This window comes from Scyliorhinus torazame, chromosome 4 (genome assembly GCF_047496885.1).
Source record: "Scyliorhinus torazame isolate Kashiwa2021f chromosome 4, sScyTor2.1, whole genome shotgun sequence".
Lineage (NCBI taxonomy): Eukaryota > Metazoa > Chordata > Chondrichthyes > Carcharhiniformes > Scyliorhinidae > Scyliorhinus > Scyliorhinus torazame.
The window spans coordinates 121,909,656-121,929,147 of NC_092710.1; the positions used below are offsets into that span (position 1 = coordinate 121,909,656).

The window sequence follows — 19,492 nt, forward strand, 5'->3', positions numbered from 1 at the left end:
AGCAAGCCATTATGGATTTTTTAAAGGCAAACTTGATGGCGTTCTTCAGTGAAATAATGGGGAGGATTGATGAAGGTAGTGCAGTTGATCTGTTTATGAACTTTCAAGAGGCATTTAATCAAGTACCGCATAATGGACTTATTAGCAAACATTGAAGCCCATGGGATTAATGCAGAAGTGACAGCCTGGATATAAAATTGGCGAAGGAACAGAAAGCAGAGTGTAATAGTGAATGGCTTTTTTCAGACTGGAGCCAAGTAAACAGTGGTGCCCCCCAGGGATTATTAAGACCTCTACACTTATTAATTCATATTAACAACCTGGAGCTGGGAACAGGGAAACATCATTTAAAAGTTTGCAGATGAAACCAGGCTTGGAAGGATAGTTGTGGACACTCAGAGGAAATAAACAGACTGGTGAAATGGGCAAACACATAGCAGATGAAACATAATGCAGAGAAGCATGAAATGATGCATTCTGGAAGGAAAAATGAGAAGAGACGATATAAATGAAATGGTATAATTTTAAAAGGGTGCATAGAAAGAGAAACCTGCAGATTCACACAGGCAAATCACTGAAGGTGGCAGGCGAAGTTGATAAAGCTGTTCAAAAAAAAATCATGATTCATGACTAGGAGAACGTTCATCGCCTATTCCTAACTACCCTTGAGAAGTTGGTGGTGAGCCGCCTTCTTGATCCACTGCAGTGGTGTAGGTACATCCACAGTGCTGTTAGGAAGGGAATTCCAGTATTTTGATCCAACAACAGTGAAGGAACAATTATATCATTGCAAGTCAGGAGGGTTGTGTGGCTTGGAGTGGAACTTCCAGGTGATGATGTTCCCATGTATCTGCTGCCCTTGACCTTCTAGATAGTAGAGGTTTTGGGCTTGGAAGATACTGTCAAAGGATCTCTGAGTTGCTGTAGTAGATCTTGTAGATAGGAACATAAGGGGCGAGATTCTCCATCCCGCTGTACCCTTTTTGTGGTGCGGCGCCCCCCCACCGGCATCGGGATTCTCCGTCTCACCAGCCGGCCAATGGGGTTTCCCATTGTGGGCACCCCCACGATGTTGGGAAATCTGTGGGTGCACTGCTGGAGAAACAGAGGATCCCGCCGACGTAGAATCCAGCCCAAGACGCAGTAGCAGGAGTGGGCCGTTCAGCCCTTTGAGCCTGCTCTGCTTTTCAATATGATCATGGCTGACCTGGTCGAGAACTCAGCTCCACTTTCCTGTCTGCCCACCCCCCTCTCCCCCTCCATTACCCTTGACTCTCTTGTCTGTCATAAATCTGTCTAACTCTGCCTTGAATAAATGCAATGACCCAGCCTCCACTGCTATCTGGGGAAGAGAATTCCACAGACTAACAATCCTCTGAGAGAAAGACTTTCTCCACTTCTCAGTCTTAAAAGGGAGACCTCTGATTCTTATACATTGTTCCACAGTTCAAGTCTCTACCACAAATGGAAAGATCCTCTCAGCATCCATCCAATCAAGTCCCCTCATGTTCTAGTCAATATGATCACCTCTCATTCTTCTAAACCCCAATGGGCATAGGCCCAACTTGTCCAACCTTTCTTCACAAGATAAGCCTTTTATCCCCAGAATGAGTCCAATGAACTTACTCTGACCTGCTTCTAATGTAATTATATATTTCTTTTCAAATTAGGAGACCAAACCTATACCCAGCATTCCAGATGTGGTCTCACCAAGACCCTGTACAACTGCAGTAAAACTTCCCTATTTTTATATTCCATTCCCCTTGCAATAAACACCAATATTTGTCTTCCTACTCACTTGCTGTATTTACATATTATTATTTTTTCATTCATGTACCAGAACACCCAGATCCCTCTGGTCTACCAAATTCTGCAATCTCTCTCTATTTAAATAGTAGACTGCTTTTCTATCTTTCATGCCAAACTGGACACATTGTACTACATGCCAATTTATATGCCTGCCCATTCAACCTGTCCCTTTGTAGACTCTTTATCTCCTCTTAACAACTTACTTTCCTCACTATCTTGGTGTCATTGGCTAATTTAGCAACAATACATTAAGTCCCTTCATCCAAATCATTGATGTAGATTTAAAAAGTTGAGGTCCCAAGCATTGATCCCTGTGGCACACCACCAGTTACAGCTTGCCAATCAAAAAATACCATTTATTCATATTTTCTGCTTCCTGTTAGCAAATGAAACTTTTATCAATTCTACTATGTTACCTACTGCATCATGTGCACTCCTGTGTGGGAATCTTTGAGGTGGCACCTTACCAACACCTTATCAGATAATACATGCTACTGCCATTGTGGTGGAGGGAGCAAATGTTTAAAGTGAAGGATGAAGTATGAATCAAATGGCCTGCTTTGTCCTGCATGGTGTCCAGCTTCTTGAGTGTTGTTGGAGCTGCAGTCATCCAGGCAAGTGGAGGGTATTCCGTCACATCCCTGACTTGTGCCTTGTAGATGGTGGACAGGTTTTAGTGGGTGAGTTACTCGATGCAGAGTTCCCAGTCTCTGACCTGCCCTCGTAGCCACATTGGCTAGTCCAGTTCAGTTTCTGGTCAACGATAATCCCCAGGATAGTAGTAGATTCAGAGATGATAATGTCATTGAACGTCAAGGGGCAACGGTTAGATTCTCTTTTGTTGGAGATGACCGATGCCTAGCACATGTGTGGCGCAAATGTTATTTGCCACTTGTCAGCCCAAGCCTGGAAATTGTCTAAGACTTTCTGCATTTGGACATAGACTGCTTCGGTATCTGAGGAGTTGCGAATGGTGCTGAACATTGTGCAGTCATCTGCAAACATCCCCACTTCTGCCCTTCTGACGGAAGAAAGGTAATTGACGAAGCAACTGAAGCTGGTTGGGCCTAGGACACAACCCGGAGGAACTTCTGGACCTGGGAATATTGACCTCCAGCCACCACAACCATCTTCCATTGTGCCAGTTATGGCTCCAACCCCAGTGGAGCGTTTTCTCCCTGATCCCCATTGACTCCAGCTTTGCTCAGGCTCCTTCGTTTGACACTTGATCAAATGCAGCCTTGATGTCATGCGCAGTCAGTCTCACCTCACCTCTGGTGTGCAGCTCTTTTGTCCATGTTTGAACCAAGGCTGTAATGAGCTCAGGAGCTGAGTGACCCTGGTGGAACCCAAAATGAGTGTCCGTGAGCAGGTTATTGTTCAGCAAGTGCTGCTTGATAGCCCTGCTGATAACACTTTCCATCTCGTATTAAAAGCTTGCATAGGTAGGGACATCATTTAATGAAAATATGATGTTAAAAGACTGCTTTGGAATCACATAAGTGTATTCTTACACTTGTTCAGAAGTGCCTTGCAGTTAATTAACACTGCCATCTGCTGTTTCTCTCAGCATCACACATGCATCAATTGAAAATGTCACTGCGTTCCCAGTTCCTTCCAAGCTTGTGACGAACAGCTCATGACTTACAAGTTTTCTAGTTTTTGTTCAATCCGCAGGTTACACGTTATTATGCTGGTTAAAATTGTTTAAATAATTAATTAATTAACTACATTAATGAAAACAAGTAGTGACAGCATTGGGCTAAATTTGTATTTATGATGGGAGCGACATGGTGGCACAATGGTTAACACTGCTGCCTCACAATGCCAGGGAGCTGAGTTTGATTCCGGCCTTGGGTGACTGTGTGAAGTTTGCACATTCTCCCCGTGTGTGCGTAGGTTTCCTCCGGGTACTCCGGTTTCCACCCACAGTCCAAAGATGTGCAGGTTTGGTGGATTGGCCATGCTAAATTGTCCCTTGGTTTTCAAAGATGTGCAGGTTATATGGGGTTACTGGGATAGAGCGGGTGAGTGGGCCTAGGTAGGGTTCGCCTTCGGAGGGTCAGTGAAGAATCGATGGGCTGAATGGCCTCCTTCTGCACTGTAGGGATTCTGTGTGTTGCAGAGAGTAAATTTGGGCTTTGATACATCATTTATCTGAATTTTTGTGTTTGTAAAATTTGATTCATTGAGCATTTTGTTGAAGAAGCCTATGCATTTGCCAATTGTTTGCAGGATTTAACTGTACTAGAAGAAGTTTATTATCCTTCGGTCAAAGAAGGTTAAGGGGAGACTGAGAAGTCTCAAGATTATCACAAGTTTTCACAAAGTTGACAAGAAGAAAGTGCTTCCACTGGGAGATGACTCAGTCGCCAGAGGACAGAGAGTGGAAAAAGAGCCACAGAGAGGAGATGAAAATAACCTTTTTAAATCAGCAAATGGTTGTGATCTAGAAGGTACTTTCTGAGAAACTGCGTCAATAATAACTTTCAAAAATAAGGTAGATGTCTACTTGAAAAGGAAAAGATTGTATAGCTGGGGGGAGGGGGGGGGAGGCAAGAAGATAGAAATGGGGCTAATTGGATGTCCCTCAAATAACCAGCACAGGAACATCACACTAAATCGCCTCCTTGTGTTCCGCAAGATTCGATGGTGAGCATTTTACAGCACAGAATGCGCAGCGGGATAGGGATGGGAGACAGTGAAATTGCAAGGGTGAGTGTTGAGTCGAAGCCATGGTGACATCACATTGGGATGCACGTTTATGAACGGCTTATGGCAAGTGATGAGGGGACACTGCTCATGAGGGGGAAATGAGTGATAAAGAAACTATTAAGTTGATAAGGAGGAAATTGAATCAGATTTACAGGCCGCTCCACATTTTATGGTAATCTTATGGGAGACATAAGAGGGTCAGAATCTTGGCACGCAATGGGATGGAGGTGGTAGTCGCTGGTCCCTGGGTGTTGGGTTGTTCCTGGCTCCTGGCTGTTGGAGAGCGTTCCATGGCTTCTGGTTACTGGGGGTGGGTGGAAGGATTATGGCATATGGACTGTTAGAGCCATAGAGGTCGACAGCACAGAAAAGGCACTTCAGCCCATCGTGTCTGTACCAGTCAAAAACAACCACCCATTCTAATCCCATTTTTCAGCACTTGCCTCATAGCCTGGTATTCCTTGGAATGTGTATTCCAGCACATCTAAACACTTCTTAAATGTTATGAGGGTCTCTGCCTCCACCACCCTTTCAGGCAGTGAGTTCCAGATGTCCACCATCCTCCGGATGAAAATATATTTCCCCACATCCCCTCTAAACACCCTGTCCCTAACTTTAAATTGAGGAGCATGGGTGGGGGAGAGATTTATGAGGCGGAATTCTCTGATAATGGGCCTATGTCCCCACACCCGCGAGAAAACAGGCACGAATCACTCTGGACTTTCCTGGAGAAAGTCCAGAGTGATTCTCCTACTGGAGCGGGGCTAACAGGGCCCCGGTGTGCTCCTCGCAGATCCGGCTGCCGATATGGGGCCCTGCACTTCCGGCCAGGGGTCCGCGCATGCGCGAGGTGGCCGCCTGCGGCGGCGACCCCACGCAACATGGCGGACTTACACAGCGGACCGGCCCCAGCAATATAGCCTCCCCCCCAGATCATGCGTGCCCGCCTATCGGTGGTTCCCGATCGCGAGCCTGGCCGTCCTGGAGGCCCCCCCCCCCCGGTGATGGATCCCCCCCCGCCCTCCACCAGGGCGGCCGCAGACTGAGTCCACAGCCACCACTCTGAGTGACCGCCGGGTGGAACCATGAATGAACCACGCCGATGGGAACTCGGCCAGTTGCCGGCAGAGAATCGCCATGGGCACTCTTTCAATGGCCTTAAACCCGCTCCGCGTCGACCGCGGGGGGGCGATTGCCATCGAACTCCGATCTCCGGAGAATCGTGGGAGTGCCGTCGGACCCAATCACGGGCCTGATGCCCATTCTCCGTCCCCGGGCCATGGCCTCTGGGCTATTTGGGTGGTGTCCCTGAATGCAGAAGGCTCGCAACAGATCCAGAACTGGGGCAACTGGAGAAATAAATGCTCACAAGGTACAGAACTACAGGATTTCATAGATTTCATAGAATTTACAGTGCAGAAGGAGGCCATTCGGCCCATCGAGTCTGCACCGGCTCTTGCAAAGAGCACCCTACCGGGGCCCACACCTCCACGCTATCCCCATAACCCCTTAACCCAGTAACCACACCCAACACTAAAATGGATGATGCAAAACAGATCAAACACACCAGCTCAGTACGCTACTTTAGGTAGTAGGATCTATCACTGACAACATCATGGAAATGTAGGAGGGTGATGAGATTATGAAGAGTCTTTCAACTCTTATTTCAGTGTCCATCAGAATTTATCAATAGAGACGGCCAAATGTAATAAGAGAAATTAAAACCAGGTGAATGCTTGGGTTCATTCATCAATTACTCTATCGGCTAACAGGAACTGCAATTATGGGATCTTAAAAGGTTGAGCTCATTCACAACAGAATCCTAGTCAAACTCTCAGACAAAGCATCTTTTACGATCCCAGATCATGTTATAATTGGACGATAAAATCTCAGAATGGAATTCAGAAAAGACAGTCACTTTTACTTTATTTTAATAGAATGTGGAGGAAGAGACTCAGTAGGTTTAACAACAAAAAAGTTTTTTATTAACATGAAAAAATTGGATTACGAGCAGTCTGCCATTACTCCCCCGCTAGTTTAATAATTACACACAGGTTTTAGGACTAACACGGATTTACCGATTACATTTTAATCTGCAATGGTCTCATTAACACAAAATCCCTTTTAAGCACACAAGATTACAATGGGAAAATAAATGCTCCACTCTGAACCCCAAGAGAACCTCCCAGATGAAGATCACATGCGTTTCCAAACTCCATTCCCAAAAACACGTTTTAAAATCTTCTCTCATAATGATGCTTTCCCTTAGCAGTTTGCGTTCCGAAATCCAGTCCAGGTTTTACAATTTACCCTTTTAACCCAGGCTTCCATTCCTCTTTTAACAATTAATCCAGTTCTGGATTTTATACCAACCACATTAGGATTTCTTTGTCTTGACTGCTGTGCAAACTGCTCATAATTGCTTTAACTCTCAATTCCCAGACTGTATTAAAATTAAACATTTCATCTACCATTTTAAATCTATTTATTGCAAATGCGTCTTTAATTCAGAACTTTTTGTTTACTCTTCGTTGAATGCTTTTGAACAATACCTTGGTCTCTGTTCTCTTAACTTCATGAAAAATGCTTATTGTCACAAGTAGGCTTCAAATGAAGTTACTGTGAAAAGCTCCTAGTCGCCACATTCCAGCGCCTGTTCGGGAAGGCTGGTACGGGAATTGAACCCGCGCTGCTCGCCTGCCTTGGTCTGCTTTAAAAGCCAGCTATTTAGCCCTGTGCTAAACCAGCCCCTGGTTTCTTAAATGCTCTTTCTGCCCCAATTCCCTGGTTATCTGGATTGTAGCTTGTACTTTAGGAAGCCTGCCTCTTAGCAGCTCCCGTCCTGTAGAGCTGAGAGATGTTCACTCCCTGAGGTTGTGTCTCCAACTGCTCACAAATGAGCTAAACTAAAACTTAAAAGCTGCCCTACACTACAAGGCCCCAGTGGCTGAGCAACACCCACGTGCTTTATGCCTTTTATTTATTCTTCACGTTGTAGCCCTCTCTAAGCACAGTAGAAGCACAGTCAGAATTTAACTAACCCCCACAGATACAAAGGCACAGAAACATTAAATTAAACACGCTTAAAATCAAACCTATTTCCAATGTTTACCAATACAAATCTACTTCTCTTTAAACTACTTTTGTTTTCCTAACCATCACCATATGTCTTACAGACAAGAGATGATTTAATCCTAATAAAAGTAGTGCAGATTGCGAGACAGTAGTAACATCACCAAATATATTTGATACAGCATGAATTGCACAGGACCTGGTATTCAAAGTATCACACCTGATGAGCATATGCTCATGCAGTGCCTACAATGATTGTCCATTCACATTGGATAAACATTGCTGAGGTGGGGAAGGGGGCAGGCGGGATGGGGAATAGGGAGGACGGATGAGATCTCTTCTGCCAATGTGTTGCTTGAAGATTGGCCCCTCAAATGTTATCAGTTTTTCCTGCTTCTTAGTGTGAATTCGTTCCCATGAGGTTTGAGCATAAAACACTCTATTTTATAAGTGTTCCCATACATTCTAAGACATTTAGATCTCTGTTGAGAAACCTATTTTCTGGCACCTATGCGTCATAAGGAAATGTAAAGAAACTAAATAAAAGTGAAGCTAGAATTGACATTGAAGACGATTGTGCAGATTGATAATTGTGGGGGAGACAGTGGCACAGTGGTAATGTCCCTGGAGGGGTAATCCAGAGGCCCAATTTAACTCTTTGGGGGACACTGGTTGGAGTCCTACCTTGGCAGCTGGTGGAATTTAAATTCAATAAATAAATCTGGAATTGGAAGCTAGTCTCAGTAATGGTGACCGTGAAACTATCAATGATGGTGGTATAAACTCATCTGGTTCACTAATGTCCTTTTTGGAAGATAATCTGCCATCCTATCCTGCTCTGGCCTACGTCCAGACTCCAGACTCACAATAATGTGGTTGACTCTTTTAAAAAATATATATTTTAATTCAAATTTTTACATATTTTCAACAAAAAAAACAAAGAACACATAAATAAACATCTTACAACTACATCACGAATTCCCCCAATATACAAACCCCCCATTAAGCAATAATAAACACAAAGTACACCCCCCTCTCCCCCCCTCCTGGGTTGCTACTGCTGCTGACCACCTCCTAACGCTCCGCTAGAAAGTCTAGGAACGGTTGCCACTACCTGAAGAACCCTTGCACAGACCCTCTCAAGGCAAATTTTACCCTCTCCAATCTAATGAATCCTGCCATGTCGCTGATCCAGGCTTCCACGCCTGGGGTTCTTGCATCTTTCCACTGTAGCAGAATCCTCCGCCGGGCTACCAGGGACGCAAAGGCCAGAATACCGGCCTCTTTCGCCTCCTGCACTCCCGGCTCGTCCGATACCCCAAATAGTGCTAACCCCCAGCTCGGCTTAACCCGGGTGTTCACCACCTTAGACACTGTCCTCGCAACACCCCTCCAGAACCCATCCAGCGCCGGGCACGCCCAGAACATATGGCCGTGATTTGCTGGGCTCCCCGAGCATCTCACACACCTGTCTTCCACCCCAAAGAACCTGCTCAGCCTCGCTCATGTCATATGCGCTCTGTGAAGAACCTTAAATTGTATCAGGCTATGCCTGGCGCAAGAGGAGGAAGAATTAACCTTACACAGGGCGTCCGCCTATGTACCCTCGTCTATCTCCTCCCCAAGCTCTTCCTCCCATTTACCCTTTAGCTCCTCCACCAGGGTCTCCTCCTGCATCTCCTGATAGATCGCTGAGACCTTGCCTTCTCCAACCCACACCTCAGAGAGCACCCTATCCTGGATCCTACGTGCTGGAAGCAGTGGGAACTCCCTCACCTGCCGTCTTACAAATGCCCTTACCTGCATGTACCTGAAGGCATTTCCGGGGGGAAGCCCAAATTTTTCCTCCAGCGCCCCAAGGCTCGCAAACGTCCCATTTATAAACAGGTCCCCCATCCTTCTAATTCCTGCCCTGTGCCAGCTCAGGAACCCTCCATCCATTCTCCCCGGGGCGAACCGATGGTTCTCTCAGATCGGGGACCAAACCGAAGCCTCTACCTCATCCCTGTGGCGTCTCCACTGCCCCCAAACTTTCAGAGGCGCCGCCACCACCGGACTCATGGTGTACCTTGTCGGCGGGAGCGGCAGCGGTGCTGTCACTAGCGCTCTCAGACTCGTGCCCACACAGAACGCCATCTCCAGCCTCTTCCACGCCGCCCCCTCCCCCTCCATTACCCACTTGCGTATCATCGCCACATTGGCAGCCCAGTAGTACCCACACAGATTAGGCAACGCTAACCCTCCTCTGTCCCTACTCCGTTCCAGAAACACCCTTCTCACCCTCAGGGTCTTTTTCGCCCACACGATTCCATGCTGCTCCTGCTGACCCGCTTAAAAAAGGCCTTAGGGATCAGGATGGGTAGGCACTGGAATACAAAAAGGAACCTCGGGAGCACCGTCATTTTCACCGACTGCACACTTCCCGCCAACGACAGTCGCAACATATCCCACCTTTTAAACTCCTCCTCCACCTGCTCCACCAGTCGCGTCAAGTTGAGCTTGTGTAGGGCCCCCCAGCTCCTGGCCACCTGGATCCCCAGGTACCGAAAACTCATTTCCGCCCTCTTAAATGGAAGCTCGTCTATCCCCCTTCCCTGGTTCCCTGGGTGTACCACGAAGAGCTCACTCTTCCGCACATTGAGCTTATACCCTGAAAAGTCCCCAAACTCCCTGAGGATCTGCATCACCTCCGGCATCCCGCCCACTGGGTCCACCACATACAGTAATAGGTCATCGGCATACAACGATACCCGGTGTTCCTCCCCGCCCCGGACCAGCCCCCTCCAGTTCCTGGACTCCCTTAAAGCCATAGCCAAAGGCTCAATTGCCAATGCAAATAACAAGGGGGATAGGGGGCACCCCTGCCTCGTCCCCCGGTACAGCCGAAAGTATTCCGACCTCCTCCGATTCATGGCCACACTCGCCACCGGGGCTTCATAAAGTAGCCTAACCCATCCCCGAACCCAAACCTCCTCAACACTTCCCAAAGGTACCCCCACTCCACCCTATCGAAGGCCTTCTCCGCGTCCATCGCCGCCACTATCTCCACTTCCTCCTCCACTGCAGACATCATGATTGCATTAAGGAGCCTCCGCACATTGGTATTCAGCTGCCTTCCCTTCACAAAACCCGTCTGGTCCTCGTGAATCACCCCCAGGACACAGTCCTCAATTCTGGTAGCCAACACCTTCGCTAACAGCTTCGCGTCCATGTTGAGGAACGAGATTGGCCTATACGACCCACACTGTAATGGGTCCTTGTCCCGCTTCAAGATCAGCGAGATCAGTGCCCTGGACATCGTCGGGGGCAGGGCCACCCCCTCCCTCGCCTCACTGAAAGTCCTCACTAGTAGAGGGCCCAGCAGGTCCATGTACTTCCGGTAAAATTCCACCGAGAACCCATCTGGCCCCGGTGCCTTCCCCGCCTGCATACTCCCCAGCCCCTTAGTCAGTTCCTCCAGCCGTACCGGTGCCCCAAGCCCAGCCACTTGCTCCTCCTCCACCCTCGGGAACCTCAGCCGATCCAAAAATCGACGCATCTCCCCATCCTCCGTCGGGGGCTCAGACCTATACAGCCCCTCATAAAAGTCTCTAAATACCCCATTTATTCCCTCCGCACTTTGCACCGTGTTCCCCCCGTTATCCCTAACTCTCCCAATCTCCCTCGCTGCCTCCCGCTTCCGAAGCTGGTGTGCCAACATCTGGCTAGCCCCCACTGCACTTCTGCCTTCTTGGTGGTCAACAGGTCGAACTCGGCCTGGAGGCTTCGTCGCTCCTTGAGTAGTCCCTCCTCGGGGAGCTCTGCATACCTCCTATCCACCCTTAAAATCTCCCCCACCAATCTCTCCCTCTCTCTCCTCTCCTTCCTCTCTTTGTGGGCCCTAGTGGAGATTAGCTCTCCCCTAATCACCGCCTTCAGCACCTCCCAGACCACCCCCACCTACACCTCCCCATTATCGTTAGCCTCTAGATAGCTTTCAATGCACCCCCGGATCCGCCCGCTCACCTCCTCATCCACCAGCAAGCCCACATCCAGGCGCCACAGCGGGCACTGGTCCCTCTCCTCCCCTAGCTCCAGCTCCACCCAATGCGGGGCATGGTCTGAGATAGCTATGGCCGAATACTCCGTGTCCTCCACCCTCAGGATTAGTGCCCTGCTCATAATGAAGAAGTCTATCCGGGAGTAGGCTTTATGGACGTTGGAAAAAAAAGAAAATTCCCTGGCCCCCGGCCTGACAAACCTCCATGGGTCCACTCCTCCCACCTGGTCTATAAACCCCCTCAGCACCTTGGCCGCCGCCGGCCTCTTACCTGTCCTGGACCTGAAGCGGTCCAATGCTGGATCCAGTACCGTGTTAAAGTCCCCCCACATTATCAAGCTCCCTGCCTCCAGGTCCGGAATCCGGCCCAACATGCACTGCATAAATCCGGCATCGTCCCAATTCGGGGCATATACAGACACTAATACCACCTGCACCCCCTGCAGCTTACCGCTCACCATCACATACCTACCTCCATTGTCTGCCACGATGTTCAGCGCCTCAAACGGCACCCGCTTCCCCACCAAAATCGCCACCCCTCGATTCTTTGCGTCCAACCCCGAGTGGAAAACCTGCCCTACCCACCCCTTTCTCAGCCTAACCTGATCTGCCACCCTCAAATGTGTCTCCTGGAACATAACCACATCTGCCTTCAGTCCCTTCAGGTGCGCGAACACACGGGCCCTCTTGACCAGCCCGTTCAGGCCTCTCACATTCCAAGTTATCAGCCGGATCAGGGGGCTTCCCGCCCCCCCACCCCCTGCCGATTAGCTATCCCCTTTTCTAGGCCAGCCGCATGCCCGCGCCTCCCGCACTCTCCATTCCCCCCAGCGACAGGCCCCTACCCCGACTCCCTCTCCGAGCTCCAGCTCCCCTTTGGCCACTAATGTAGTTGACTCTTAACTGCACTCCGAAATGGCCAAGTCAGCCACTTAGTCCAAAGACAGTTAGGGATGGGAAACAAATGCTGGCCATGCCAGCAACACCCACATCCCATGAAAGAGTAAATAATAAGGTGTGAGTGGTGGTTGCGGAGGTGGGGAGAGTGGGGGGAGGGGGGGGAGGAGGGGGGGACCAGGCTCAATAAAGCCGTTGTGAATAATATAGGTAGGTGAATGGAGGCTGCTGTGCAGGACTTCAATCTTGACCACAAAGTCACTGCGAATATTTGTAAAATAGTTGACAGCTGAAATAAGTATTCTTAAGTTAAAAAAAAAAAATATTGGAGCAATGGTTGAAAATAGCCTGTTAAAAAAGACAGACTTGCATTGATTTAGCACCTTTCACAACCTCAAGGCGTATCAAATCAGTTTACACCCAATTAAATACCTTTTTTGAAATGTGGTTACCGTGGTAAAGTAGGAAATGTAGCAGCCAATTTGTGCATAGCAAGCTCCCACAAACAGCAATGGGATAATGATCAGGTATTCTGGTTTTGGTAATGTTGATTGAGGGATAAGCATCAGCCTGGACACAGTGATAATTCCTCTGCTCAGTTTTTGAAAAAGGTGTTTCAATGAGGATAGAAAGCTGAACACCTTGTTTTAACCAAGAGAACGACACCACAGGGTTTCCCTTTTTTAGCAAGCAAACTTTATATCAACGGCTGAACAATACAAGCACTGTTAACAAGATGGTTAATATCCATGTATGTTATACACTCAGGTCTATGTCTTACATCCCCCAAGATTTCTCTTCGAAGATACATTATTCTTAAAGTTATTAACTTCTGTAGTGACCACCTATTAGTATGCCACAGTGTCCTGGAAAGTTATCCTCAGCTCCAGCTTCCCACCTCAGAGGTAAAACTTCAGTTTACCATCTCTTGACATTGGATATCACAGTCCCTTGTTCAGGTTACTTTTTCAATACTTCGAAGCTAATCCGCTTGTTGCTTTTTTTTAACCACTCGTTCCAAACTAGGCAACCTTCCAACTTCTGCTCCTTCACAAAATTCGAACTGAGGTTAAGCCTCGCCCATATTCCACATGGTCAGCGATGACATTGGGGTTTTACCCTGAATATTGTGCAGGTCTATTGAATTATAAATTACTTTGGTTATCTGAGTGATCTGCAAACCACACACACCAATTCCAAGATGCATACAACTCTCAGCTAACATCCAGATGAATTGAAACCAGAAAACCCCCCCCACTAAGCTCCATCCATCCCCATCACGACGTAGCATGCTCTGGGATACACTCAAACTGACCTTCAGGTTAATTATACCTCATTTATTATTACTTTCTTGGTCTGTTGAAGTAAATTAACTTTACAACCTATCATGCTTTTAAAGTAATTTAGCTCTTTTTCTCAATATAAAATCATTTCCATGGGCTGCCCTTACTCTTACAAGGATGGCACACATAGCGCCAGACGTAAAAAGTCAAAGTAACACAGTAACATAGATTCAATTCTGCTCTTTTACACAGATGGGAATCAGTGTAGTGGATTGCTCTGTTGCTGGACTAGGTGGCTGCCCTTATGCTAACGGTGCGTCCGGAAACGTTTCAACAGAAGATGTTGTGTATATGCTGAGTGGCTTGGGTATTCGCACGGTAAGTTAATTTTTAAATTAGTCCTGTATAGTATTTCTAATTCGCTTCTCTTTGACTTCTTAAAGTATGTCAACAGTGCAAAATGTGTTTTTATAATGTTTTAAGGAGGTGTGTCTAAGAAGAGAGACAAAACTCTTGAATGATTCATGAGGTACATCTTTCTGATCTTCTTCATGAGAAGACCAGTGTCTCTTGGTTTTACTATCAGAATAAAGTGAATGGAGAGCTAGCATGCCAGCCAGAAAATATGTTAGATGTTGGGTACAATCAGTTTAAAGTCGGTAAAAAAAGACAAAAACATTAATGCCACAAAATTGGTCCATGCAACCAGAAGTGTGACACATTGGATAAAATATGCAGCCTTTACCAAATGGACACATGACATATGCAGATTAGGGGCCCAATGACTATTTGAGCCCCCCCCCCACATCTACCACTGCTGGATCAAGTTGTTCTGAGGCTGAAGACTTAATGACGGTAAAGATATCTTGACGGAATCTGGAACCAGGAGGAAACGATCGCTGCAGCAACCCCTCTACTCCATGGCAACTGGTTCCACAGGCCATTTCTACTTTGTTCTTCGCCCGACCCTTGAGTTCTCTCCCCTCACCCTCCCCTCATCCAAGCTCTCCAGCATTCTTAGCTGGGACCCATATCTCTGACCGTCATGATGTTCAGGCCTGGCATCCATCTCTTCCTAGCTTCGGCCCTGACAAACAGTGACACAATCTCCTTCCCCAAACCACCTAACTCCCAGACTCAAATTTCGACATCATGTCCATTACAAACCCGGGGATTAAGGGCTCTACAGTTCAGACTCAGGGGAAAACGTCCTGGGTTCCGGTAATTTAAAATGCAATTGTAATATAAAAATTAAGGTACTGGACAGATGAGCTTTGATGAATGTTTTCTTTGTTTTCTTTTCCTGTTCGAAACATAGATGGCATGTTGCTTCACCTTTAGCAGTGCCAAATTACAGACCACAGTGCCTTTTTTACATCAAATCACGGGCCTGAACAAACAGCCTCGTTGCGCCCGACTCTGTGACGTGACAAGACCATTCCCTCGCGAGATTTGCGAAGCTCGGAATGCCTCATGAGTTCTCATGAAATATCGCGAGATCTCGCAATCTGGATCTCGCCCCCAGTGGGTGGATCCAGATTCACATTTTTAATTGAGAGCTAGAGTCACTTACATACATCTGTACTGGATTCTCCCAGTGCCCGGGAACGAATGCCTGTGCCTGGGAGATCGCGCCATGGCATCGTTTATCACTGGTCCACGTAAACATGGACCAGGCATAATGGCAACTGGGGGTGGTCTCCCAGGTCATTGGAGGCCCCTGGGTGGTCGGGCTCTGGATAGGGTGGTATCCTGGCACTGCCTGGGTGCCACAGCCAGAGTGCCAAGCTGGCAATTCCAAGGTGCCCAGGTGCCAGGTTGCACATGCCAGGGATCAGGCCCAGGGGTGCCCTCCCTTGTGAGGTGGATCTTGAGGACCCTCTAACAGGTAAGTTGAAGCATTGGGGGTCCATAGGCCGTGGTGAGGAGTCAAGAAATCAGAGCGGCATTTAAAAATGGCACCCCGATCTCTTCCTGCACTGACATGCTGAGCTCAAAAGTACAGGAAATGAGGTAAGTGCGCCTCGGCGGGGCGTTCCTCACTGAGGCAAAAAAAAAACAGAATCCCGGTTAGCGCCGAGAAACACCCCACTATTCGCACCCTAAATCGGACTCTGTTTTCTGGGCTTAAAATTGCACCACTGTGTTTCCTTCTATTAAGGTGCCTGAAGACAGGCATGATACCTTTCACTGTAGCCTCATGGAATAACTATCATCAACATTAAATGGTGACTTTCATTGAGTAATTGTAAGTGGATCCTATCTCAATGTTCCAGCAAAAGCTGAGATACCATTTTAATTATGCTCTGACATGATGGTGCTGCTGTTCAATGCCTCACTGCCTGTTTAATTTAAAATACTTGAATTTAAAATGATTGATACTCCTAGCTTCCATGTTCCAAGTTTGATTTAGACAGGTAAGTTTCCAATTTCTCTTTGCCAACAGGAAACCTCAACACCAGAAGTCGTATCAAAAATCTGGGCCAAGCAGTTCTTATGACTTTCTGACCATTGTCCCTCATCTTGGTTACTCTATTTAATTTGCTACTCAATTTTTCACTATGGCTAGAATGGAAAGGGGCTGTTAGTAGCTAATTGTACATTACCTATTCTTTTTCTTCTTGAGTTCTTTGCCTGCAGACAGGCCCAACCCACAGCACCATGACCTCTCCCACAGTTCAGACAAAGAGGCAAGCCCCAAATCCACCACAGCCAGAACAGTTATTGAACCTGGTGCTGGTCTGATCTACACTGGCTGCCCAGCCAACTGAGTCCCACCTAGTCAGAGTTGCTGTGGCTACCTGCATTTTTACATGTTGTAGCTTGGAGCTATGGGTAGTGATGGTGGAGGCTCCAAACCGTTTTCATCACATGGCCAGGAATCTCTTCCAATCTTACTGCCTGTCATTGACACATAATGGAAAGATTTACAAGTTGATACTCAACCTGTTGGCCGCATTATGAACATACCTTGCTTGGCCATCAAGTCCTGGCCAAACTCTCGGGCAGAGAGCTTTTGGCTCAGTGGCAGAAACGTGACCCACCGCACCGCAAGACCTCACCTTTACCCATTGTAAATCGAGAAACAAATAGAATAATAATTTCATTAAATTTTGTTTTATTTTGTACTCCCGAGATCAAGAAGTAAATGTAACACAAAATAGGCTTCCTGGAAATATATTAGCGACACTCACATCTGCATTGTCAAATTAAGTCTCAATTCTAATTATTGTAACTTGTTATCTATCTCCCATTTACATCCAGAGCTGGAAGTGGAATTGAATAAGAGCAGTTGGGTATCCAGATGGCGCCCAGCTGGACGCAGAATTGTGTTCAACCACAATCTGCAACCTCATGGCCCGGCATATCCCCCACTCTACCATCACCACCAAGCCAAAGGGTCAACCCTGGTTCAATGAAGAGTGCAGGAGAGCATGCCAGGAGCAACATCACTGAAAAATGAGGTGTCAACCTCATGAAGCTACAACACAGGACTACTTGTGTGCCAAACAGCATAAGCAGCAAGTAATTAACAGAGCTAAGAGATTCCACAAACACGCATCAGATCAAAGCTCTGTAATCCTGCCACATCCAGCTGTGGTGGTGGTGGACAATTAAACAACTCACTGGAGGAGGAGATTCCACAAATATCCTCATCCTCAATGATGGAGGAGCCCAGCACAAATGCACAAAAGACATGGCTGAGGCATTCATCTTCAATCAAAAATGCCGAGTGGATGATCCACCTCGGTCTGCTCCGGAGGTCCCCAGCATCACAGGTGTCAGTCTTCAGCCAATACTCCATGTGATAGCAAGAATTGGCTGAAGGCACTGGATACTACAAAGGCTATGGGCCCTGACAATGTCCCGGCAATAGTACTGTAGACTTGTGCTCCAGAACTTGCCGCAGCCCTAGCCAAGCTGTTCCAGTACACCTACAACATTGGCATCTACCCGGCAATGTGCAAGATTCTCCAGGTTAGTCCTGTACACAAGAAACAGGACAAATCCAACCCAGCCAATTACCACCCCTGTGGCATCAAGGAGCCCTGAGCTAACCTGGAGTCAATGGGAATCAGGGGGAAAACTCTCCAATGGTTGAGTATCTGGCACATACCTGGCACAAAGGAAGATGGTTGTGGTGGTTGGAGGTCAATAATCTCAGCTCCAGGAATCACTGCAGGAGTTCCTCAGGGTAGTGTCCTAGGCCCAGCCATCTTCAGCTGCTTCGTCAATGATCTTCTTAGTCAGAAGTGGCGACTTTCGCAGATCATAGAATCTACGGCACGGAGACAGACCCTTCGGCCCAAACTGGACCGTGCCACCCAAAAGGCCCACCTAAGCTAACCCCATTTGCCTGCATTTGGCCCATATCTTCAGCACTATTTATAACTCCTCAGATACTGAAGCAGTCCATGTCCAAATGCAGAACTGGGCTGAAAAGTGGCAAGTTACATTCCCACTACACAAGTTCCATGGCAATGACCATCTCCTACAAGAGAGGATCTAACCACCGTGCCTTGACATTCAATGGCATTACCATTGCTGAATCCCCCACAATCAACATCCTGGGGTTACCATTGATTAGAAACTGAACTGGACTAGCCATATTAATACTGTGGCTACCAAAGCAGGTCAAAGGCTAGGAATCCTATGGTGAGTAACTCACCTCCTTACCCCGCAAAGCCTGTCCACCATCTACAAGGCACAAGTCAGGAGTGTAATGGAATATTCTCCACATGCCTGGATGAGTGCAGCTCCAACAACACTCAAGAAGCTCAACACCATCCAGGATAAAGCAGCCCGCTTGATTGCTCCCCCTTCCGAGGTCCTACCATCTTCACCTACTTCATCAATGACCTTCCTGGCATCATAAGGTAAGAAGCTGATGATTGCACAATGTCCAGCACCATTTATGACTCCTCAGATACTGAAGCAGTCACTGTCCAAATGCAGCAACACCTCGACAATATCCAAGCTTGGGCTGACAAGTGCCTCGTAATATTCACACCACACAAGGCAATGATCATCCCCAAACAGAGAGAATCTAACTATTAATTGACATTTCCATTGCTGAATCTGCCACTATCAACACCCTAGGAGTTACTTGAACTGGACTAGCCATATAAAGACTGTGGCAGTAAGAGAAGATCAGAGGTTAAGTATCCTGCAGCGAGTAACTCGCCTCCTGACTCCCCAAAGCCTGACCAAGTCAGGAGTGTAATGGAATATTCTTCACTTGCCTGGATGATGAATGCAGCTCCAACAACACTCAAGAGGCTTGACACCATCCAGAACAAAGCAGTCTGCTTGATTAGCACTCTATCTACAAATATAAGCTCCCCACCACCGATGCACAGTGGCAGTCATGTGTACCAACTTCAAGATACGGTGCAGGAATTCACCAAGGCTTCTTAGACAGCACCTTCCAAACCCATGGCGACTACCATCGAGAAAGGCTAGCTAAGCTGGCAGACACATGAGAACACCATCACCTGGAAGTTTCCCACCAAGCCTTACACCATCCTGATTTGGAAATATATCATCGTCCCTACACTGTTGCTGGGTCAAAATCCTGGAACTCCCTGACTAATAGCATTGTGGATGTACCGACACCACATGGAAGCAGCAATTCAAGAAGATGGCTCACAATCACTTTCTCTATGTCCAGCCAGCG

General features: G+C 47.4%; 1 protein-coding gene across 1 annotated transcript in view; it reads left to right on the plus strand.

The window, feature by feature from the left end:
- hmgcll1 (3-hydroxymethyl-3-methylglutaryl-CoA lyase like 1) overlaps positions 1 to 19,492 on the plus strand; it is a 190,571-nt gene that overhangs the window by 166,419 nt on the left and 4,660 nt on the right. The window contains exon 8 of the mRNA XM_072498565.1: positions 14,068 to 14,193. Coding sequence (XP_072354666.1) covers positions 14,068 to 14,193 — 126 coding nt within the window. The remainder of the gene's footprint in view (positions 1 to 14,067; positions 14,194 to 19,492) is intronic.